Source organism: Catharus ustulatus, chromosome 22, assembly GCF_009819885.2.
Source record: "Catharus ustulatus isolate bCatUst1 chromosome 22, bCatUst1.pri.v2, whole genome shotgun sequence".
Lineage (NCBI taxonomy): Eukaryota > Metazoa > Chordata > Aves > Passeriformes > Turdidae > Catharus > Catharus ustulatus.
The window spans coordinates 4010399-4035708 of record NC_046242.1 but is presented as its reverse complement, the minus strand read 5'-3'; the positions used below and the strand labels follow the sequence as shown (position 1 = coordinate 4035708).

At 45.8% G+C, this 25310-nt stretch overlaps 1 protein-coding gene across 3 annotated transcripts in view; it reads right to left on the bottom strand.

Annotated features, from left to right (window-relative positions):
- The window catches only part of SSH2 (slingshot protein phosphatase 2), an 87628-nt gene that overhangs the window by 38448 nt on the left and 23870 nt on the right, over window positions 1-25310 (bottom strand). For 2 of the 3 annotated variants that reach the window (XM_033078152.2, XM_033078153.1), the window contains exon 2: window positions 20648-20691. In XM_033078152.2, coding sequence (XP_032934043.1) covers window positions 20648-20691 — 44 coding nt within the window. Of the gene's footprint in view, window positions 1-9180; window positions 9273-20647; window positions 20692-25310 lie in introns of those variants that run through there. The other variant, XM_033078154.1, reaches the window with a different exon arrangement.

Here is a 25310-nt window from a genome sequence, read left to right as displayed (position 1 = left end):
GCTGGTCGAGGGGGATCCTGCTCTTTATCTGGTCTCAGTGGATGTGGGCAGCACTGAGCATGGCTGTGGACAGCCAGGGAGCAGAGATTGTGCTGCCTTGAGAAGGAGAACTGTGCCAGGACTTGGCTCTGCACCCCAACCAGGGCATGGGCTGAAGGAATTATGCTGGGGAAGCTGCCTGGCTCTGATCACAGCCTTGTTGGCTGCCCTCAGTAAATACATTAACAGACCCCTCTAAATAGAGCACCAAAACAAGGACCACTCTGTCTCTACACAAAGAAATCAATGCTGAATAATAAGCCTTTTCCTCTTGCTAAGAAGAAGCAGATGCTTGTTTACCAAAAGCATCAAAAATCATCAAGAGGTTGTTGGATTTGACTCATAAAAATATAGAAGGAAGTTATTTGTTCAGTATTTTAACTTCTGCAGCACTCAGCATTTTCAATTTTCTCTCATTCTTACTGCACCCTCCCCATGCAATGGTATTTGATCCCTGAATGACAGTTTCCAGCAGGAACAGTAAAATCGGTTTAGGAACGACTGTCCCTTTATATCAGCAAAAAGGACAGTCAGCAGCAGCCAGTGATGTGAGATGGTTTGTGGGCTGTTTCACAGAGAACTGCCACGTGCCAGGTTTCTTTCAATAGGTTTTGATTTGAAACTGGAAGTCACAGGCAGCTTTTTACCTGTTGTGATGAGCCCGTAATCGGAGCATTGATCTGCTCCCCCCTGCAAATACACCAGGGACTACATTTTAGAAACAGAGAAACCACAAACTTAAATGCGGCTGCAACTAATAACTTGAAATTTTAATCAGCTATAAGTGAGGAATCACCAAAGACAAAGGATCAGAAACATTTTATAGTTGGAATAGTTTAACACTTAGAAGGACAGTTCTTAGTACAAAGCAAGGTCAATACAAACTTAAAGCAAAGAAGAAACAGCTTCACTTTGGGTTCAGCGACCCAGCATTGAGGGAATGGGGTGACAGCCTGGAGAGACAAGGCTGCTTGTCCCCAGGAGCTCAGAGCACACACCCCCAGCACAGCACACCTACTCTGACAGCAAAAACCACTCCAGTATCCTGCTGGTGTAAGTGACAATCAGCCTCCGGAGCCATCAGGAAAAGCTCTCCAAATCAGACCATGAGATATAATTATGATCCATTTCAAAATGCAAGCTCAGCATCACTTTCCAATCCAACTCTTCCCCCTGCGGATGTTACAAGTTCTTCCTGGAGACAACATCCCTTGTGACTCTGCTTTTTCTTTTGGTGCTCTGAATAGGGATCAGCTTACCAGGAGTCCTTTATTCCCGAAATAATTTCCATTAATCACTCACCATACACCGCTTTAGCTGACCGACTGTGGGATGTCTAACACCAGCACAGCATCTCCCAACTTAAATAAAAGCTGAAATGAAGGGCACCCCAAGAGGCAAAAGGAACTGGGAGATTTCTCAATAGGAGACAAGAAAACTTCCTCAAAAACATTCATAAGAATTGAAATGTTTTTATACAGCTACTTTAAATACAAGCAGGGAAGCAGTACTGCGAACCATCCGCTCCTCACGGTATCTGCTCATAAAAAAGTAAATTAAAGGAGAGAAAACCAGTAAAGTGCTTCATTCTGAAGCATCACTGCAGTTTTGCATTTGTGATTTCTCAGCACAGCTGCAAATTAACCAACTCTTTTAGCACCTTCATGCGACTTTCGGGGGATGTCAATGCTTTACTTCAAAATGCATATAAAGGAGTTTTTAACTCAACATAAAAACCCTGCAAAGTTTTGCTGACTAAGACTCAGACTGGAAACGCATTAAATAGTTTTATTTTATAGGAGTTTGAACTCAGAAGAGTAGAGATTCCAGATGTGTTTATCCCTGCAAAAGTCAGGTGCTAAATTTCAGCAGAATTAGCACTTTAAGCAGTTTGGCAGCCAGTTTTCTGTGGTTAACTCAAGTCTTCATATTTCCTAAAAGCATAGAAACCCCTTTAAAAACCACACATTAAAGTAGAAAGACTATCAGAATACTAAACACTGCTATGTACCACAGACCCAGCAAAGTCTCTAACAAGAACACTGTGCACTTCAGGGAAAAGGCTCTTAAACAGCTTTTTAAAAGGCTCCAGAATAGATATTTGCTTAATTTCAAGCTAGAGAGCCTCTCATTATGTACTTGAAGGAACTAAGGACAAAAGAGTCAGGAAGATTACAGCAGTGTCAAGGTTTTGCTGGGAATCTGGGTGATGTCCTGGCCCATCTCCTGAGCTCACTTTCCAAAATGCAGCTCCTGGGCTGGCTCAGACACCTCCACATACCAGTCCTGTTCACACACACTGGACACAGCATCACCCACCCCCGGGGTGGATATTTATGTCACCCTCACTTGCTATCAAGGCACGTGGATATTCCTCTTGCTTTCTTGCAATTTTCTCATCGTGGCAAACCAACAGGAGGGCTGGAAATGGTGCTGACAAACTGTTTGTTTTTATTTAGACTAACTGGCTTTCGGCCTTTGCGCCACAGAGGAATGCGGCTGTTCCACTTTGCATTTGTTTTTTGATTTCTCCATCTCTTTTACAAAGCAAATAAAGGGGGGAAAAAAACCAACAAACCAACCCTAACAATAACAACAACAAAGCCAGTGACAAGCTCTTCACACACCACCATGCAATGAGCCCTTAAAAAACCCAAACAAACTAAACAAACAAAAAAACACCCAGTAAAACTCCTCCCACAATTTGGGCTCATTTTAATTCAGCATTGAGTTGCAGAAAGCAAGCAGGAAACTAACAGGAAGAGAAAGGTAAGACTAATGATAGCTTTTTACACCTTTGTGCAAATGGGATTCCTCCTTACATTATCACCTGACCAAGGTAAATTTATCATTTGCTAATCAAAATGACCCTACTCCAGCCCCACCTGCCATTTGGAGTGTCACAAAACACCAGCAATACACCCAGAACAGGGCTGCCTGTGCCTGTCTGTCAGCTGGAGGTGCCTGAGCCAAGACACAGGTAACAGCCCACTGCAAAGCATCTAGTTGGGTTGAACAAAAAGAGGTTGCAAGGCAACAAGAGGCTCAGAGAAGCAAATTTATTCTCTTCGTGTTGTCAAACAAATAACAGGGAGTGAGGAAATCCAGCACATTATACACGATAAAGCACAGTACAGGGGTCTCAGTCCACCCTGGGCACCTCCAGCCAGTTCTGGACCTTGGGATAAACTTACTCTGATCCACCTTGGTGCTCCCACTAAAGCCACACTGCAACAGGCACAGATGTGTGCTCCTCCAGGGAAAAGCTGGGAGTTTAACAGAGCAGCCAGAGCCCGACCTGCGGCGCTCCCAAGGAGATCCCAGGCAGGAGGCAGCCCCGGTGAGACAGCATGGAGTTCATTAAATCATTGTGGGAAGTGTGTGAACAAATGAAGGAGTTCGCTAATAAGTGACAAAGATCATTTGTTCAAAAGAAAGGACTAAATCATTTCTGGTTCAGCGGTCTGGATTTAGCCTACTTGTAACAAAGGTGTTTTGAGGAAAAGCATTCTGCTTAAATGGCTTATTGCAAGTAAAGCAGAGAGCCCAAAGAGCTGAACATTATGTTGATGAGGGGCAGATAAGTAGTGGATAAACAAGAATATGCACCCAACAAGGAGCCTGTGGTCTCAATATACCTAGAAATGCCCAAATTTATCAACATCAAGAAATGCCAATCCTACATCGAGATCTTGCAGGCTGGATTCCTATGTCACTCCCAGCCCTCGGCAACTCCAGGACTTGTCTTTTAAGTTTACCTTTACAGGCTTTTCTTCTCCCCACCCTCCCTCATCCACAGTCTGACGTCCTTGAACCAGAAAGCTGCTGTCTGTCACAAAACACTTGGTTAATCCCACACAACCCAGCAATAGGTGGCTGCTGAACAGCTCTTGCCAGTCTGCAGTTCCTTCCCAAGCTGCTGGATTCAAGCTCTGGCCAAGCTGCACATGGGCTGGCTTTGGGATACTCCAGCAAAAGCACAAGTGTTTACTATTAAGGACAGGAGTGAGTTTTGCTCCATGTGTTTGTGAAAATTTGAGTCTTCAACCAGCTGCTATGAAACACCATGGCTGGAAACTCAAATTGCAGATTTGCTCTGTACACATTACATCCATTACACTGGAGAAAAATATTTGCTGAACTAGTTTTAAGCCCATACAGGCTGATAATTTAAATGCTGTTTGTCAGACCACTGCAGGGGAGACAGCAGCTCTTCAGAGCCTACTGCAGAACGGGATGCAGAATTTTAAACTTTCTCTGACCCCACAAACACTAGTCAGAAGCAACTGTCAGGAAAGTTAGCTTGAAGTTGTTTTAAAAACAATGAAGCAATATTTTAACCAGGGGCTCTGTGATAAAGGTGCAAATATGTAGAGTCCTGCAAAAAAATCCCAGCCAGCTATTAACTGGCCCCAAAAGGTCTTTTTTTGCTGATAATCTCACTGGGGTCCTTCTGCTTTGTGGTCTTTAGAAAAATCCCAAGCATTTTTAGAGACAGGAACATCTGCAGATGTTTCAAGACAACCAACACAATCTCAGAGTCAACTCTAGCAATTAAACACTTTTAAAACATTAACTTGGCAACCCAGCAGCGTGGGCTTCCTAACTAAAACATATTGCTCAAAAAGGGTGGAGGTGTGGGGGGTTTGTCCTTGAAACACTGGTTTGTGGCTCAGGTTTTGATGTGATGTCTGATAACCATCTCTGTCTCTCCTCCAGCCCTTACCAGGAAGGATCGGTGAGACAAATACCCACAGCTTCCAGGGGAATAAAAGGAAAAGCCAAACAGGAAAAGTAGTTATGAACAATACAGCCCTGGCTTAGTTAATGATCAACTCAGCACAGACCATACTACTTTTACGCAAATACCACAGCCTATGTGAACAGTTTTTAGTAAGCAGTGGGTAGTAAGAGGCCTCTTAAGCACAGCATTTGTTCCATCACAAGCAGCAAAGAAATTAAAAAGATGAGAAATCCCCGACGACTCTGCTCTGTCAACAGGAAGCCCATCCACTGTGCAGGGTGAGCTCAGCTGCGTGGAGGGGTGGGCAGGAAGGGAAAGGGTCAGGTTCCCCTGCCTGCACATTCCCATCACATCCCTGATGGACTAGGAGGCTGTCTTCTGCAGCCACACAAAGCCAGAGCACACAATGCACACTTGAATGGAGAAAACAACTGCTGCAGTCTGTCCTGATCCTACCAGGCTCTACAAGACATGAAGGGCTGGTCAACTGCTTTCTGTTTTTCAAGCCCTTTTAACCAGAGCAAGCCTCAGCTCACAAGGTAACTTTAGTTAAAAGTGGTAACTGAAGTGACTCTGCTGATCTTCCAGGTTTTTTGCAGCAGTTTCCAAGCATCTCCTCCTCAGTTCTTAAATATCATTGACTCTCAGTACAATGGTAAAACACGAAGTTATGGTGCTTTACAATGGCACAGAAGCAATTAAAGATTTCCAATAACATGCTGCTCAGACGATTGCGTTCTAATCGCTGAACGGTCAAGGGTTTTGGCAGCAATAACACTGTAAGGAGATAAAAAGGTTCTAAGGCTTCCCATATAATAGATAAATAAATAAGCAGTTCTCCAAAGAATGCAACAGCAGCCACACACCTATCCAAGCTCCTGACTTGGCACAATTCAAGATTAGGTGGTCATGAAATTTCCCACCATAAAGGCCATGGCCACATGACAGAGACAAATGAAAGGGGTGGGGGAGGACAAAGGGCCAAGCAGGCTGGGCACAAAGACAGGTTACAGCATGGAGGTGGCAACACAATGAGCCTCAATTACCCAGTGTTGTCATTTACTGTACAGTTTGTAATTACCTGCACAGCCTCAGAACTATCTCTTACACCAGGAAGTGTTGTTTCTTCGCACTCTGCACACAAGGGCTGTCACTTAGAAGAAAACTGATTATGGGAAAGAGCAACAGGTTGCTAAGCGAGGTCTGAAAGGACATTTTGTGTCTACCTATCGCTGAAAACAATTCAGTTTAACTTCTTAAGTTTATTTTTTCCCTTAAGAGCTCCACCATAAACTCACAACGCTGTGAAGAAAGCGTCTACTCCTGCTCCTTCTTTTTTCCCCCTCAAAGTTTAAAATACACATAAAAACTATGAGTTAACATCTCGTAATAGAAAACAGGTAAGTACGAGAACCATGGAAAGTAGTGACAGTGAGTTAGATCCACCTGGCTCCTGAGTGCTGGAGGATGAAGGAGTAAACAGGGCAGGGATGCTTCAACATGTGCTTGACTGTGCCAAGGGAAGGCTCCCACTGCTGCCTGGCAGAAAGGAAGCCAAGGCAGAGACAAAAACACTTAAACACCACAAAAAATGCGTCAAAATGCCAGAGGGATGTGGGCACTACAGGGAGGTGGTCAATCCTCAGGTTCTGAACAAAGGCTGAGCATCCCTCTGCACCTTCAGCCCTGCTGAACACAGCCTGGTAAGACACAGAGGAAGGATGTGGCATAGTGAAAGCAAGAGCTGGGTTTTCTCAAACCCCAAGTGAGTGCCCTGATGGCTGGATCATCCTGCTTTGTCACTGAGATAAAGAGGAAAAGTGGGTGACAGAGGAATCTGGCATTATCAGAGAAACTTGGAAAAGCCACTTCAGGGACACCAGCAATTAACTGAGTAACTAAAACTTGGCCAGGGGAAAAGGAGGAGACTGCAGGCAGGAAAAACTGATCCATGGCAATTCCTCCAAGTTTCTTGTTAAAAATTCTTTGAATTTCACAGACTATCTGAAGCATTGCTTTTTTCTTTCTATCTTTTCTATCAGCTGCCTTAAAGTTTTAGTAGACCAAAGTAAAGTTTGAATCCTACACACAAGTAAACTAGTAAATCAGCAGAATTCTCCCTAGGTTCAGTGAGAGTAGCAAGACTTTCTGGAACAAGTTACAACTATAAATTCTAAGCATTTGGATAAACGCAAGTCTCCCGGACATTATTTGAATCCTTGTGAACCTGAAATGAATTAGACCCAGACCAGCTGACTACATTACTGACTAAAAGCGTCAACACAAGAGTAATTTCTGCTGATCTCTGAAAGTCAGAGCTGATCAGCCAAATACATCTACTAAAGAATACACTGAAACAGAAGTTTCTGATAATGGTTGGGTCACCACTGCCCTTTCCATTCCACAGAGAACATATTTTTAGCATAGCAAACAACTAAATCTGGATTTTTAGGTCTTGTTCATGATGAAATAAGGACATCCAATATTAATCAGCCTTTGTGAAGTTGTAATTAGGAGCACAAACTTTAACTACTGGCCTTTATTAGGCCAGCCTGAGAGCCGCAGCACCATCCTGATTGAGAACAGTAGCAAAATATTAATCCAGCACTCAGCCCTGAAAGAACACTTCAGCATGGGCCAAGAGCTCTGTCATTCTCATGCTTATTAATCTTCCCTCACAGGAGGCAAAGGACAGCGGTAGGCTTCACTGATAACTCTTGTTATCTCTGTCCCCAGAAAAGGAAAGGGTGGTCCTTCCAACCAAGTGGCCATTTAAACCACCACGAGGCACTTTGCTGCAGGGATCCGTGTGACATGTGACGGAGGGAGCAGAGAGGAGCAGCATTTCCCCTTTCCTTTGATTCCTTTTTGCACAGTCTCCAACTGTGGGTTAGGTGTTTGAGCAGCGGATAAAACAAACACCTTAAAAGCACTTAAATTGTTACCTGGCTACCTACTCTAGCTCGGTAAATCATCCAGAGCTCCAAGGAAATGTTTCAGCCCACAGTATGTTGGGGTTTTCACCACAATTTCAGAATTACTGCAACTTCCCAAAGCCCAGGGCACATCCAGTTTGCATCATTGCTTTGGAAGAACAGTTTAGGTGCATCTCTGTTAAACCTACATAATCAGTAACCGCAGATGTTTACAGGCAACACTGCAAGCAGAAAAAATTATAAATCACAAACATTTTGGGTTGAGTATGAAAGGCTTAGAGAGACTTAACTGAACTGATTACCAACTGCAGCAGTGATTGCTAGCGCTCATAAAAGAAGGCATGGAGTCCGGGGACTCATTTCCATATGAAGCACAAGCAGAGATATCTACTAAAGACTTCTTAAATGCAAGGCAGCTGCAGTTCTAGCAGGAGCTTCTTGAGACAAGAACACAGTTCCAGGTGGGACCCAGCACTTTATCCCACTATCTAGAAACCTTTCATGATGTTTCCAAGAGATAAAACAGTCTGTTGGCTTCTTTAAAGAAGTATCAAGCACGGCTAGACCACAGCGCCTATCTCTGTGAACGCCTTATCTATCACCCCATAGCTGCCACTTCCCTCCTTAATCCTCCCAGCCAAACCCCACGACTCAGGCAGTGGCTGTTAATTGTTTATAAATTAAATGATTATTCGTATCTGCATATCAAAGGGGGGTGTGCAGCTGGAGAGACTGATTTTCCATGCGGCTTAGTTTGGGACACGGAGACACTCTGCACTTCAGAGCTGCCCAAGACTGACAGTACAGAACAACTGGGAGCAGCTCACGCCTGTGCCTTGTGACCCGCAGGTGCTGAGCGTAGTGTCTCAGACCTGGACACCCCAGCCCCACAGTCCCCTCTGCCGCTTTACGATAAGCCAAGAAATCAGATAAAGGGGATAATCTCGGCTTTAAGCCCAAAACACGGCCGGACTATGCGAGCCGGGGATGTGTGCCCCGCTGTCAGCGCCCAGCCCGGCTGGAGCTCCCGCACCGGCACCGGGAACCGGCGGCTCCGGCAAGAGGAAGCGCAGCCCTGAGCTGCCCGGGCAGCTCCCGTGTAAGAGAAGAAGCGCTCGGATGGGACTCGGAGTGCTTGTAGTGAAAACAAAACAAAACAAAACAAAAAAAAAAAAAAAAAAAAAAAAAAATCAGGGAAATGAGCGGTGAGGGAGCAGCAGCCGCCGGGCGCTGCCGGCGCTTATCAGCACTTCCACACTGCGGTGCCGGCCAGGGGAAAGTTTGCCTGGAGGCAAGCGGCGGTGGAGCGAGCTTCGGGGAACGGGGCGGGCGAGGAAAGAGGGGAGAGAGGAGAGAGCGGAGTGAGAGCAGCGCACGCCCGGGCAGGGGGAGCCGCCGGGAGCCGGGGCAGGCAGAGCGGCACCGGGAAGGGGAGTCTCGGCGGTGTGTACCGGTACTCACAGCTGGGCGATGGCGCCCTGGGAGATGACGGCGTTGTCGGAGAAGTAGGGGATCATCGCTCCCCACCGCGGCGGCCGCCCTGCCCCGCGGCATCGGCACCGCCGCTCTGCCCCGCGCCCGCCGCGCCGCCCCCGCCGCGCAGGCGCGGCCCGAGGGCGGGGTCCGGACAGGCCCCGCCCCCTGCCCCGCCCACCCCGCACGTGGCGCGGGGCTGCGGGAGGGGACACGCGGGATGGGACACGCGGGATGGGGACAGGCGCGACCGGCACACGCGAATCAGGGACAAGGCGGGACCGAGACACGCGAATCAGGGACAAGCGGGATCGGGACACGCGGGATGGGGAGAGGCGGGACCGAGACACGCGGACCGGGACACGCGAATCAGGGACAGGCGGGACCGGGACACGCGGATCAGGGACAGACGGACGGTCCGCCCCGCTCACGGGCCGGGGTTCAGCTGCCGGTTGCTCCAGCGGGCAGCAGCGAGGGACGGAGCACAGCACCCAGCGCGGGTGCGCCCAGTTTTTCCTTTTCCCTTTTTCATTTCCCCTTTTTTCCCCCTCAGATCTAGGCCAGCGAGGCTGCACGCCCTGCAACCGGGTTTGATGCAGCACATCAAACGATGTTTTGCAAAAGGCAGGCAGCGACAACTCGGGTGCTTAGGAAACGACCTTAATTTCTCTCCTGCAGGAGACGGGGGGAAGAGTTCTTGGCAGTAACTTTCATATGCAGAGACGAGACAACTTGCTTTCTGCCAAAGGAGAAGAGAAGCAGCTGCCTTTCAGTGCTGTTTAATCTTTAGCTCCATCGCCCCTCGAGAAAAGGAAGAAAGGAAGTTATTTAGAACAAAAGTCTTGTCGTTTGGCCGCTGGGAATTCAGATGTTACAGTGCGAGGGAAACTTAATACAGTTTTCCACCGGGGAGAGCCGGGGGCAGCTCGATCCCACCCTGCACTGCCCATCCCAGCCCGGCATTCTCCAGCCCTTACACCCAGCGAGCAGAGTGGGCGAAAAACCGAGGAGCCTTGGACTGGAAGCAAGCTCAGTTTTGTGTTTCCCATAGGAATGCAGAACATCCCAGCACAGAGGAACACGATATCGCAGCCTGAAGTCATCTGCTGTGGGTGGCTCATGCCCAGCAAGGAGGCACAAGTGAGCTGGCATGGGAAGATGGGAGTTTAAACACAACTACTTGTTAACGACATCTACTCAAGAGCAAAAAATACCAAGGCATCAATGCAGAGCTGTCCCTGTGATCTGGCAGCAGAGCTGCAAGCCAAAAGCTTCATCAGCTTTATTTCTGATTATTAACTAAAAGTTTCAGAGAAGTAGAGAGAGGTTGAAAAAACCAACACAGTGTGATGGCAGCTGCTTCAGGTCTTGATAGGAGACTTGACAGGAGCAAGAAGACATTTGTCTGAAATGTCTTGACCATCTCCACTTCAGGGATGGGCAGAGGAAAGGCAAAGCAGTGGAATCTCTGATTCTGCACGTTTTTCTAGGGTACTGTTTGGTTGCAATAATTTAAGCAGTGTCATCCTATATAGCCAGGAGCACAGCTCTGGTAATGGTGCCTCACAGCTGTAAAGAAAATGCAGTGCCAGCTTGCTGCAATGCCAAAAAAAATCATTTTGTTAGAGAGAAATGAAGTTGGTTGCAAGAAGCAATGGAAAAATCAAGACATTAAGAAATGGAGGGTAACTCAATCCTTCCAGAGGTCAAGAGACTGGCAAGAACCTCATATTCAGTAGTAACACATACCACACATTCACAGACTGAAAAACAAGCCCAGAACTTCTGTTCTTTTCTAATTAATAACTTAAGGGCTTTATTCAAGCATTGTAGAAGACTAAATGTACTTAGATACTGTCCAGACACGTCAGATTTCTTACACATAACCACCACTACCAGGCAAGCCCTTAAAACCTGCTGAAAACAAGTGCAGTGATTAACTACAAGCAGCTACTCATAACATATGGATAATAGATTTGTAAATGAGTTAGTCCTGGATTAATACAATCATGCACTGCATCTCCATATGCCAGGGAACCAAGTGATGACAGAAATAACCCATTTGTTTTCTTTGTGAACCTTTAGAGAACAGAAATAGAAAATCCCCAAGTAAGTTCAGATCTTGAAATCTGCACTAATAAAAGCTATTTGAACTTGGGCTTGTTGCCATAAAGATTGAAACCCCAGCCTGAGAATGGCACTGCTTTCAGGTACATGTTAGTGAGATTAGCATTTCAGTTCCCACTGTCCATTTGTGGAGACTCAGAGAATCATTAAGGTTGGAAAAGACCTCCAAGATGAAGTCAAATCTTTGACTCATCACCATGCTATCAACTAGACAACAGCACTGAGTGCTGTGTTATTTTCATATTTTGCTTTCAACATCAGACTTAGGGAACAACTCTGTTTCTTTGTCAAAGTTGCTCCTATGTTTAGACACGAGTAAAAGTTTAGACCCAGTAAATTGATCTCTCAGCATGCAGGAGCAAGGAGCAGGCAGAAAGAAAGAGATGTGTGAGATAGAGTTTAGGCAGCAAGTCACAAGACAGCCAAGAAACTGCTCCTGGCTGGAAGCAGGTGCACTCTGCTGGGACAAATACATGAAGAATTTAAAGTGCACAAAATTGCAGTGATGACAGGTAGCAGCCTAAATCACCGCTGTGCTGCAACAGAGCATGAGAGCAGAGCCATTCATCACTGCATGACAAGATGTAAACACGCCTGTCTGGGGTCCCAAGTGCTGCCCAGCCCACGAAATTACACTTTGCTGTAGGGAAAAGGGTACTGCTTGTCCCAGTTCTCTTTGGCATTTTGCAGTCCCCAAGAGGCCACGGGACCAGCAAACCCCACAAGGCACCACAACATCACCAGCCTGTGGGGCAGCAGGATCCTGTTCAACCTTTGAACACCACACAAATAAACTGGAGTTGTATACTGCACGTGAGACACACTGTAAAAACACCCATCCCAAACCTTTGCTACATTAAGGCAGCAGCTAGAACCAGTTATGGAAGCACAATGGAAAAAAAAACCAAAGAGTGTGAGGGATGCCTGAGCAGGCACTTCAGGAGGGGAGCAGAGGGAATGCTACCAGAGCTGCCTCTGGAGAGAAGTTTCAGGGGCTGAAAGGAGAATATGCATGGACAAATCTCTCATATTGACTTGTAGTGTTCAGTTCTGGCAGACAAGGCTGACAACATATTGTTTATTCATACAGTCATCATCTTTGCCGATGTCTGCATTGTAAAACTACACAATCACACAGCTTGCATAGTACCTTCAGCTGTTTCTCCTTCCCGGTGCACTTCAGTAGTTTTCGATCTTGCAGTGGTGTAACAGAGTAATTCTGTGTCCTACAGCTGATGGCTTCTCCTTGTCCAGCCCAGGCCTCACTGCACAGGTCACCATGAAGTGCCCTGGTCACACTTGCCACTAATGATTTGACATTTGAGGCATGCTCAGAGCTGGACACCCAGTCCTGTGAGTGCACATAGTCCACATGCAAACAGGGCATTCATCAAGCTTCTGTTTCCATCCAAGATCAACAGCTTCAGGCTGAATTGCTGCTTCTTGTCAGACCACACGAAGGTGTGGGTGTCATCGAGTTCCACCCACTCCTATCCCACAGGGGCTTGCTCACGTGCTAACATGATTAAATCTGGAGCATGATTGTCTTATTAGGCATCTTCAATTTTTAGCCTACACTGAGGGGGAACCTGATGACCTCTTTTCATTTTAGAATACACCTACCAGTGAGATTTTTCTCTGGTCCCCTCAGTTCTCTCTTTTTGAAGAGAGAATTAACATAATGAACACAATATACTGTCACAGTCTTTACAGTGGGTGTGAAGGGTTGGGTATTATTAAGTCTGTTTGGACTGAAGTCCAGGTACTCTCTGCAAAAGCAAGGAATGTTCTGTTCCTGGAAATATGAAAAGTACTACAGCTGTAACACTGGTCATGTTCAAGGTGAAAGGGACAGTGGGAAGCTGTCACACAGGAATTTTGCCCTCAATCATTACTATCAGTATCACAGGTAAGGCAATGCAGAACCCAGACCCATATTTTCAAAGGCTTATGAAAAAAACTCGCGAAGCTGCTGTGTTAGACAAACAAACCTCCCCCTCATCCCCAGCACATCCTCTCCCAGCCCAGCGATGCCACGGCCGTGCCTGCTCAGCCGCCTTTACCGCACATGTGGAAAGTTTGTTCTTTACTGTTCAACAGCTGCTTCCGGTGATATTTATGAAAAGTCACTGAATTTTGAAAACAACACGTCCCTGCCCACAGCCGAGCACGGGAGTCTAGCAGAGGCACAGCAGAGGTAGCAAGTTCATTTCCGTGTGCAGAGGTGGGGCCAAGCCCTTTGTTTTTCTCACCGGCAGCTACACTCGGTCTTTGTCCACAAAGCAGCTGTCTCTGCATCGGCTCTCATGGGAAAAGGGTCCTAAGGGGTAGCCTTGAAAAATTTGCTGCCACACTGAGCTTTTTGAGGGTCAAAGGACCTGATGACCCTGCGGTTTTGGTGGGAAGGCAGTCAAATCATCCTTTTGCTGTGAGGATATGTGGCTTTAAACACTGAACACAGTCAACAGATGAACCCGAGTGGATTAAGGGTCCAAATAGACTGATTTATTTGGGAATAGCCTTAAATTAAAGCAGCAAACCTGTAATCAGGTAGAGACTGGATGAGAGCAGCACCTCCTGCATTCATCTCCTACTGCTGCTTCTGCAACTTGGAGGAGAGCTGGATCTGTCAGAAACCTTCTGGATAGTTTTAGCATGGGAGATGAAGCCTTGTGTGTTCTGCAGCCCAATTTACCAGGAAAACATGAAGTGATTTCAGTAGCAGCGATCATAAACAAGCCAATGCACGCAGGGTAGAATGAGATAGAGTACAGCACAGACACAAAGCTTTCCCAGTGATTAACAGACATACCACCCACCAAGGCAGGGCTTACATACACCAGCTGGATTACACACAGCCAGGGGAACTTCACCAAGTAATTATAAAGGAGCCCATATCTAGTTAAAACAAAGAAAAAAAAAATTTAAAAAAAGGGCAGGGGGAGGCAGGAACAGGGAAAGCACGCAAAACTGTACTTTAATCCTGAAGAACCAGTCAGAACAGGAAGCCACATTCTAAATTTGGTTATTTAAGCTGTCAAAGAGTATTTCTGTTTCTAGTTCTTGAGCAAAGAAATCAGACAAGTACAGGGGTAGGGAGATAAGCATCACTGAAAGAACAAACCCCTGCTTTTAAAGCCCTTTGGTCAGCTGCCCATCATGATCGATGATTAGGCTGCCTACTTGAGAATTCAACACCTATTTTGCAATATTATCAGTTCATTAAACCCTTCCCTCACCAGCCCCACATCCAATCACTGTATAGTTTACTTATCATTAAATCTTTGAGGGTCTGACACAGAGAGGTCAATGCTCAATTACACCTTTTTTACAGAGCCTGAAGCAAAGATGACTGAAGGGACTTGAGCAGGAAAAGGGACACAAGCAGCAATGTCTGCTCTCAACAAGCAATATCAGTGTAGGTAACGCATTATTTCAGTGACCTGTGGAAAAGAAAGATCTAAACTGTCAAACCATCCACTCACCCAGTTTTATAAAGGAATGTTTTTGATGCAAAGACACCAAGGAGCTGAACGGTAATGAGCCCAGAAACCCTGGCTCAGATTATCAAATTACATTTAAGTGTCTGAAATCTATGAAATGCTGAAAATTCTGAAGATTCATGTTTAACTTCAAAGTCTTGTGAAGGTGTCTCACCAGGAAAGGGAATTTCAGAGTTTCCCTCTCTATTCCTTTAGCTTAAAGCACCTGGTTCGTGCTCAGCATGATACAGAAGCACATACGGAATCCTTAAGGCACCTCCTGGTCAGCCCCTCCTCTGTGACCCTCTGAAGGAACACAAGTGCATGGGAGCAGCTGTTCTGGACTCGAGACCCTTTTGGTAGCTGAAGGATCTGACCCACCTTCATTCCTTTTACTTCCCAGCTTGTCCTTGCCCTGTTCCTCATTCTCCTCTGTTCACACACTTAGAATGACAAATTCAAAACCACTTTTCATAAGTATTCAGATTTTGAGTGAGCTCCCTGTGTTTACCTGGTAATTTGGCAACGCAATGATATTGCTCTGCTTGATCCTTCAGCCTGAAGATCACACCTGAAATCATCTCACACATTACTGTGATCCACAGGTATGTCATCGGACTGGACTGAACACGTTGCAACCACAAACACAGACCCTGCAGTGAACCAGCCCTGCAGATACCTGTTACTAATCTAATAAACCCAAATTTTACTGCCAGTTCAATACTTCTGCTCAGAGTTCGGTGATAAAAGAGTTGGTATTCAAAAATGAAGGCCACTGTAATGAATTGTGGCCCACAGAACTTTTTCTGGTGGTCAGCAGAGCTGGCAGACGACCAGAACTTTTCTTTATCTCGGTATTACACTCTCCCCAAGCAGCTGTAGTAAATGCCAAAGAGAGGCTGAGCTGTCACTGAAAGGAAAGACAGAAAGATGAATTCAGGAAACACATTCTAAAGATAAGATTCATACTACAAGAGCTTCGTAATCTCCAGCACGGATAAACACACGTTTTCCTGTACAGCACACACACAACCCCTTCTTACTCAAGATCTGGAGTTAACAAACTGTCTTGCACACCCATTGAAGACCCAGCTACTGTTCAAGTACCAACAGTAAATGTTTGGCAGCTGCAGCAGCAAGCCAAGGCAGCACAAGGAAGGTTTAGTCGCCAGAACTCTGAGCATACAGCACTTGGAAGTGTCTCCTGTAACACCAGAGAGGTTTTAAGGATAACCAGGAGTGGCAGGAGCCTGCCACAGGAGCACCAAATGGTGATGACACATCTCCAAAAGTCACAGCAGTCACAGGATGCTGCAGATGCACACACCTCAGTGTGGAGCCTTTGGAGGTGCAGTCAATTCAGTATCACACAATCAGCCCCCGATTTCTTGCAGGAACTAACACATTTTACAACGGGTCTCAGTTTAAAAATCAAAAAGGTTGGCTTACAGTTTATTGAGCTGCTACCCTGTAGAAGAAAGCACATGGACCTATTCCACTTACTCTGTGAAAAACAACTTTTATACTGCTATAAACCATCAGCTCCTGCATCAGACTGTGGTCTTCTGCTCCTAAGACAAAGGTATTCACTCACAGCTTGAGACCTTGAGGCAACTTGGCTCATCCAGCTGTTATCATGGCAATAATCTGATTTGCTTTCCTTCCCAGTCACTCCTGGAAGGAACTATTTTGACTAAAAAAAAAACAAACCAGAAGGTAACCGTACTTGAGCTGCAAAAGGTGTGGGTTTTTTTTTTCCTTTGGAAATTATAACTTAACACCACACTCTTGCCTCCACTTGAAGAGGGGAGGACAAGCACTTTCTGAGAACATTTTCAGGTAACAAGCCCCAGATTTCAAGCAGGATGTAATCACTTTCTATGGCACCGTAAGGGAATGACAGGCCCCTCAGCTTTACCTGAGCAAATGGACTTTAGTCAGACCCACTGCCAGGCCAAAGTTCAAAGAATCCCTCTAAAGTCCCTGCCAGTTCACTAGGCAATACAGCTCACCCAATTTTATATGCAGCAGATACTGAGCAGCCTCAAATGCTGCATTTCAGCAACCAGAGCGGTTTCAAGGCACACAGAAGTGGTAAAACCATGATGGTATGGAAATAGAGGCACCAGTGAAAACATAAAACCCAAAAAGCAAGCGGCAGATCCTGACAGCAAATCCAATGCAGCTGCAGCACCGCTGCTGCCCCAGCCCCAGAGATGTGTTTGTCAGCAAAACAAAGATGCTGAATCCTTGCAACCTTGGCACTGAGCACACAAAACCTGAATGTCAATACCTCAGCGGGTGTAAACACAACTCACAGCTCAATACCTGTGTGTTTTACATGAATTTTAACAACCTCGGGATGCTGCAAAGGGCTCGTTAACACAGATGCTCCATTAAGAGTGTATTCAGTGTGGCAGCAGCATGTCTGGGGACAGGAGAGATGTGCAGGCCAGTTTAGCTCCAGACAGCCTAATAAAAATGTCAGGACATTGCTATGAAGGTAATGAATGTAATAAATAGATTGCTCAGGACATCTGCTTATGCAGCACTGTCTTGGTTCCATTAGCCAAGAGGGACAGGGACTGGCTCGATCAGGGACTCCAGAGCAAGAACCTGGATCTGGGTCAGGGCTTTGGGGATCTCACCCATAAACTCCATGAATGGTCACTGCTACAGCTGGACAAAGAGACCCCTCCCGAGGCTTCCCTCAGAGCAGGGCCTGGGTCTGAGAAAAAATATTGCAGAAGCCAAGCTGGTTTCACCTATTTGTTCAGCTTCAGGTATTGGCAGAATTAACTTACTGGGTTTTTAAATAATGGATAGAAACATTTATAGAAATCAGATCTGTGTTCATTATACCCAAGTACTTTCCTCAGCAGGAAAACAAACCATCCTCTTTGCATCAACACAAAAGAGTTCAACAGGAAATGCCATTTCAAGCACCTTCCAAGGATGACTGCAGAGCACACAGGAACTCTCTGAACTCTGACAGCTCTTTCCATCTTTTGGACAAAAGTTTTAAGCAGATTCTGTTAATTCCCAAAGCAGAAAGCTCCTCAGTCCATGATGGTGCCAGCGAGTGCAGACTTGTCAGGTCATTTGAATGCTCTGTAGAGCAGGTTTATGTTCAAACAACATTTTCACACAGTTCTCCCTTCTCTGTGAGACCCAGTCCAGGCAATCACAGGCCTCTCTGGTGTTAGATCTTAAAAAGCACAGGTCAGCAAACAGACAGATCATTTCATTTAACTATGGTGATCTGGATGTAATCACCTGCAAGTTTAAGCTTCTGTTTGTAACTTATTTCTCTACCTCTTTGGAGGACATTTTAGTCTGCTGCTCTTCACAGTCTCTGCTCAATAAACACTGTCCCTCCTGCTGCCAGGCTTTCCTGCATGTTCCCCCTCACAATATATATCCCATATCTCATCAGGGAGGAAAGATAAACAGCAGAAACCTAACACAAGAAGCTATCTAGATTTTGCTAACCACAGGATTAGCAGTGCTGTTGAGCTGGATCTGAGTGTAACATTTCTTCTGAGACAGCAATCCCCAGGCTGTGCAGAGACGTGGGGACACAGGAATGGAAATGAAGGCTCTACCCTGACCACTGCAAAAATCTTCTGACACCAAACAAGTCCATGTGCTTATGCTTAGCTCTTCACTAACTCCCTTGCAAGCATTAACACCTTTGTGCACTAAGATCCTATTTAATAACCTTTGAGAAGTTATTTTATTTATGCAAACACACATTTAGTCCTAGCACAGCAGCACTCCTGGCTTCAGTGTCCAGTTAACAGGATGAGTTTGGACATGCCTGACACGCTGAGGTAGCATGTGAGCACATTTTCCATGACCGCAGGAGACAAAAGGTCTCCTCACCAGAAGAATTTTACAAACAGAAAAAAAAAAAAAATCCCACCCCAAACAGTGACCACTGAGTGGAGCTGCAGCAGGTCACCTGAATGAAGCCTCAGGAGAACTGGGCCCTGCCCAGGCAGGCAGTGGGGAATGTCAGGCTACTGCAGAGCACTATCTGAGGGGCACTGCAGCTGGAAACACCTTTCCTTTTAAGACAAACTCAATCTGCAGCCTTTTTACTGTCTGGATTTTTAATAGCTGCTACTTGCTGTGTTCTCATGAAAACTGGGGATTAGATATACTCAGAAACTGTTTATGGACATCTGCTGCTCCTCCACAGCAGGACTCCAGGTTCACTACTTACCCCATCTGACTCTATTATTTTTATCCTACTGTAATCAAACACATTTAACACCCACCCCCTTGTTTTCCCCCAGAAGGAGTTTGGTTTTAGTTAGCTCTGTGACCCCAGTAACAGGAGTCACAGAGCTCAGATCACCACATCAACAGCAGGTTGTCATTTCCTACCCCAGGAAGTTATTTCAAATATATTTAAAAAATGCTCGTTTCAGACCTAACCTACCATGGTTGCTAAGTGCCTACAACAATTAAATACCTCCCATCCCTTCCAATACATTATGTATACTGAGATCAAGTCATGAGTTGATCTTGTGACTGCTGGAAGGCCAAGAGTGAAATGAAAAATCGGAGTTTAGCTGAGTTCAGTTTGAACCTTCGGGAATTGTGCTTTCCAGCTTTCCTCTCACTTATGAAAGCTGCATAATGAAGAAATAGCAATACTTAAATCATCATTTAGGGTAGAAGACTGAAGTAAACACCTTCCCTGAGCCACAGAATCACAGAACTACAGTGAAATCATGGGAATGTGCAACCAGGACAGCTTTTTCTTTTGCAGATTCATCCAAGTTGGCCCCAAAACACAAACCCCACATCTTGTTCAAGTATTTTAAATACTGGATATTATGGCTTCTGTTGCTACCTACTCACACAAACACCATTAAGCAAAGAACTGTAACAGTCAGAGAGCTCATAAAGGGAGAACCATTTCACCTTCACTTCCCCTTTACTCCCTCTGGAGGGAATCTGAAGCCTTTCACAAAACCTGACTGCAACATTTTAAGCCAAGAAAGTGTTCCTACCATTGGAGAAGTCACCTGATATATACAGTTTTTGCATTTATTAGGTTCAGCTGAAATAATTCTTTTGATGGCTTAGAGGAAAGGAGATACAAGGCTTACAAGACCCCAAGAAGTCTTTCCATGCAGACTATACCTACGTTATAAAAATCACCATTACTTGTCACCATTCAATCAGCTGAGTTTCAATGTTTATTTTTTAGCAAATAACATTTACTAAAAAAAGTTCTTCCTGAAGCAATTAAAGTTAGCATTTACAAGAGGTGAACACCTCCTGCAAAACAATCCAAATTAAACAAAAAATCCCTGCAAATTCTCAGTGTCTCCTAATTCTGGAGCATAAATGTGAATACCTGCATCAGCAGCAAATATAAACAAACCCACTGAATGTGCTATTTAAGCAGCAGGCACCTGCACAGATCAGAACCACCCTTGATGGCAACAGGGACTTTTTAACTGGAAAACAAGAGTTTATTAGTCTGAATACTCTGATGGCAGACTAAATCCTGGAAACAACACAGGACACTGGAGGGAGCTACAGAAACAGCAGTTTGGAGAATACATTCACTGACATCTTTGCCAACTGTTCCCCATATTTATTTTTTAGTGTGCAGTCTGACTTTTCCCATTTCCTGTTGCAGCAAACCCTTTACTAGGACCCATTTTTCAGTAAAGCTCATTTAAGACAGTTGTGCAACATCATCAACAGGCAGAAAGTGATGTGTGTTTGCAGGACATGCCAGAGGAACAACAAAAGCCCTGTGGAACACTGCACACAGCAAGGCATCCTCAAGGACTCCTGTGAGCCTTAAGTGACAATCTTACCTTCTGGGCTGGGACCTGCATTCTTCTTCCCCGCTGTCTGCCTCCTGCATACATAAAGAAAGGAGAAAAACATTAATATCTTTATCTTTTCATACATGCAGAAAGCAAAGGCTTGCATTTCACTGGTTTGATTGTGTAAGGCAAGGGGAACTCTTCCTGCTGCTGCATGCAGCTGTCACTAGAGAGGAACTCACTTTCTGCTCAGCTGTCACTTCATGTTCTCTCAAAAGCCTTTTAAACACTCAGCATTACAGGAATTTTTGCCCCTGCAGGATTTTGCATGCTTTTGCATGGACTTCCAGTGACCCCTGCCAAACATGGCAGGCCAAGAGCCAAACACATAGTTCACTTCTGGGCTAAAATCTCTGGGGTTTTATTACCTTTATGGAGATCATATTAATTCATAATCCAGTGTCAGCAATCAAGTGTAAAAATTAATAAAACCAGCACATAATAAACCTGACAAATCGGACTGAGTGAGCACAGATAAGACCAGAAAGGAGAAATCTGAAATATTATGCTGCTTTAGATGAGATATTAATATGCACAATTTCTAATGTGCTGTGGAATTTTACTAGGCCTACCTACTACAGCCCAAAGCAATACCTCAGCAGAGAGATCTCAGCAATTAATTCTGCTTCACAGTACATTTACATACGCCCTACCAGGCACTGGAGATGGGGTACAGAATCTTGTATTGGTGAGAAATTACTACATTAGTGCAGGTCCACAGGGAAAAAGCATTTTAGAACAGACCAAAGGTTTTGTCAGGGCAGGGCATCCCATGAAAACCAGAGTTCAGACAGAGGAAGGAAAAAGATAATTTTGTTCTTGGTTGCTCTGGGCTTCCCTCCTGCAGGTCTCCTTTGGAGTGGTGAGTTTTTCAAGCCACAGCTGGCAAGGTGGTTGCAAGAGACCTGTGCCACTGAGAGTGTTCCACACAAGGGTGAAGCTGGATTTGCAGTGACACAGTGACAGTACTCTCCTCTGCAACAGGCTCCAGTGATGTTCTCCCATGAACAACCCCAGGGGAGACTGTACAGCTCTTCTGAACTACACTCTTTGTGCTTACTGGATGCAAAGGTCCAGTTTAGTGCACTTTTTAATCAGAACAAAATGCAGATGCTCCTGCTGGATATTCTTTCTCATTATTTAAATGATCTGAATCTGTGATATATGAAAATAACTAAAAATGCTGCTTGCTACTGGTCTTCTATTTCTAAGACCTTCACTAGGAGTCATTTGCAACCACAAATTCAAGCTAAAACCTGCAGACTATCTACACCAAACAAAAGCTGGCAGGAATACCTTCTACTCATCATACCTGAGAATTGGCTCAGCAACTCGATAAGGGAAGTAGAATTCCTAACCCCTTCAAGCTGAAAACACCAATGAACTCCACAGTCAACAGCAAGGAGCTGTTGCATCATTCAGAGAGTGCAGATGAAGAACAGCCCTGGGAGCAGCAGCAGCTTTTTAAGACCAGGGAGCCAAGTCCTTGAAGATTTGTAGTCCTAATTACCAGCAGTTCCCAGGATAGTGTACTTTCACTTCTCACCCCAGCACTCGAAAGTGCAGGCAATCCTGCCAGAACATGAGCTCCAATTGAGTTCCCTGTGGGTTTACAAGAAGTTGACTTGGGGGAGCAAAAGAAAGAGGTCAGAAGGCAGGGGAAGATATTTCATTACATGTAGAATTGCTAAAGACGTGATGGGGTTTTTGAATAAAAAGTGTATTTAGCTAGAGAACAAGTTCCTCAAACTCCACAGGAAGGCAAAACAACTGAAAGAGCCCTTGAAGTCTCGTTTGTGCTGCTCAGGAACTCAAGTTATGCAAACATTTTTAGTATTATAATGAACGGCTGTTTCTACCTGCCAAGAAAAATCCTTGTCACAGCAATTGGCAAGCCTGGTGTGCCATAACCAAAAGCCCCACAAATGACAGAAGAAGATCCTGAAATATGTAGATCATTATCTTAGCTCCCCTCAAAATTCAGCCCTCAGGAGCTCAGTGTGGAGGAGGCCAGACATGGCCCAATTAATCACCATCTGTCTCTGCTGAAGCTCCCGATACCAGACATAAATGTAGCAGGTTTGTGTGAGGAGAACATTCACTCAGAATATAACTGACTACAAAAACAGAACTGTAGACAAGTGTGATTTGAGCAAGAGACCCATTGCCAGTGCCTGGGATGCTGTCTGGAACAGAGCTCACCTTCATCAGCCTCCTCTTCTCATCAGCAACTCTCACCAGCCTGCACCCTACTCCTTCGCTGGACCTCATGTTTTGTCCTGGATTTACAGAGTGCTCAGGTACCTGAACCTGACTGAACTTCACCCTGCAAATGCATCCAAGGACAGAGTGCATGGAAGAAGACAGAGCCAGCGCTCCCGTATTTCACAATCCCACCCCAGTGGCTGCCGTTCCGCAGTGCTGTGGTCAGTGTGGAACCCTGCGGGCACAGAACATCCCCGAGCCGTGCGGAGCCGGGCGCTGCAGTGACGCCGCTTCCCGCTAGAGGGGAGGGCAGGACAGCGCTGGGAGCTGCTCCAGGTGCTGCTCCAAGGGGACACGGCTCCTGCATCACACCGTCCCTAAAGCCAGCACCTCCACACCTTCTTGCCATTTCCACCGCATTTCCAAAGGGGAAGAAGTATTGCAGGACAGCGATGTGAGCTGCTCCAGGTGCTGCTCCCGGGCTCCAAGGGGACACGGCTCCAGCGTGACACCATCCCTAAAGCCAGCATCCCCACGCTTTCTCGCCATTTCCACCGCATTTCCAAAGGGGAGGAAGTATTGCAGGACAGCGCTGGGAGCTGCTCCGTGTGCTGCTCCAAGGGGACACGGCTCCAGCGTGACACCATCCCTAAAGCCAACACTCCCAGGCTTTCTCGCCATTTCCACCGCATTTCCAAAGGGGAAGAAGCACTGCTGCCAGCACAACAATTCATCAGTCAAGACGCAGCTCAAACATTCCTTTCCAAGGACATCTTTGAGAAGGAACATGCTGGGACAGCATCCTTGGATAGTCCTTTGGAGGTGTGACCTGTGACACCACTCCAGCTTTCAGAGAACTTTGGATGCTGCCCCAGCTCCGGTTCCCTGTGCCCTGCAGCACCTGTGGTGTGACCACAGACCCAAGAGATGGCAGCTTCCACAAACGCTCCTTGGAGATTGCTGATGGTGGGTGGCTGCAGCCTCAAACCAGCCTCCTCCACCAGCCTGAACGGAGGAGGAAGCTGAGCAGCACTGATGAGCTCCAGAGGGAGTCATGCCCTGCTTTCCTTGACCAGAAACAGAGGCCTCAGGGGAAATGGAAGGAATGAGTCGCATAGCTCTAAACTAGGCCACGATATTAAATGCAGTTTAAAGGGAAAGATGAAAAATTCCATCTCTGCTCCTTTCAGGCCATGTAGGACAGAATATGCAAAACATTAATCCTGTTTGTGCTTTGATCCACTGCCAACTATCTGTCATCAAAAGGGCAAGGGAAAGGAGAGAAATTTTGGAGTGCAGTTCTGTTCTATACAATGGGAGTCACTCCATGTCACGCAAACAATTCTGCTCTTATAAATCTCCTTTTTGCAGACTGATGTAATGATAAACAAGATTCAATCTGCACTCTTACGTATGAGGACTGGAGCTGTCTGCCTGGATTTAACATCAGGAACATCACAGCAAGTTCTTGTACTGTAAGATATGATTATTAGCCTAAGTCATGCGCCTAATAATCACTACATTTCTATTAACCAAGGAACATTTCACACAGACTACACCCTAAAAATACATCTTTCAAACCTTAAAAAGATTCCCATTTAATAACTGCTGGCTATGTATGATTTTATGCCAACATACCTGACTGTATAGACAATGCTGGGAAGTGGTTTTATCAGGAGTGAGTGGTCACAGCCAGCAAATATCAAAAGAGCACCAACAATTTAGAGAATTTTCACCCCTTAAGTTAACATCTTGCTTGTAAGTGTGAGGTGAACACTTTGGACATTACAGAAATGTAGATAATATAGATCCCCCCAAAGCCACAGCAACATTCAGATACATCCATGCCATCAGAGGGGCTTTTCACTTAACACAGTCAAACATCCACCATGTGGACAGCTTTGGACTCAGTCTCAAAGGAGGAACTACAAAGCAAAGGACTGTCATTAAATGAGCAGTCTCCCAGCTCCCTGCCTACTCTTTCCCTGGCTACATCCTGTCCAGTTGCTCAGACTCACACTAAGTGCCTCTGAGCTGAACATGACCTTTGCCGGGAAGAAGGCAGCTGCTTCAGTCAAATCAGAGGCTGTGCAACCAGGCACTGGTTAAACCATGCAAACACTCCTTTCACAGCATCCACCAGTGTCCCAGTGTCCCTCTGTTTGAGCTACAGCCACACAGAGCACTGTACACTTCTCCATACAGGAGCTCACCTCGTGTGCCAGCAAATATTAAGAAAGTCAGTACAAAACCCACCCTCCCACAACTATTTCCCAATGCATGATAACCCAGCCTGGTCAAGTCTTGGAGAGGGTGCCACTGCTGCAGCCACAACCTCTCCTCTAGTGCAACACAAGGCACACAGAGATAAAAGCATCCACCTGATGATGAGATTCCTTAGGGCTCAACTCAACCCTGACACAGACACGTGGTGACAGTGGAGATG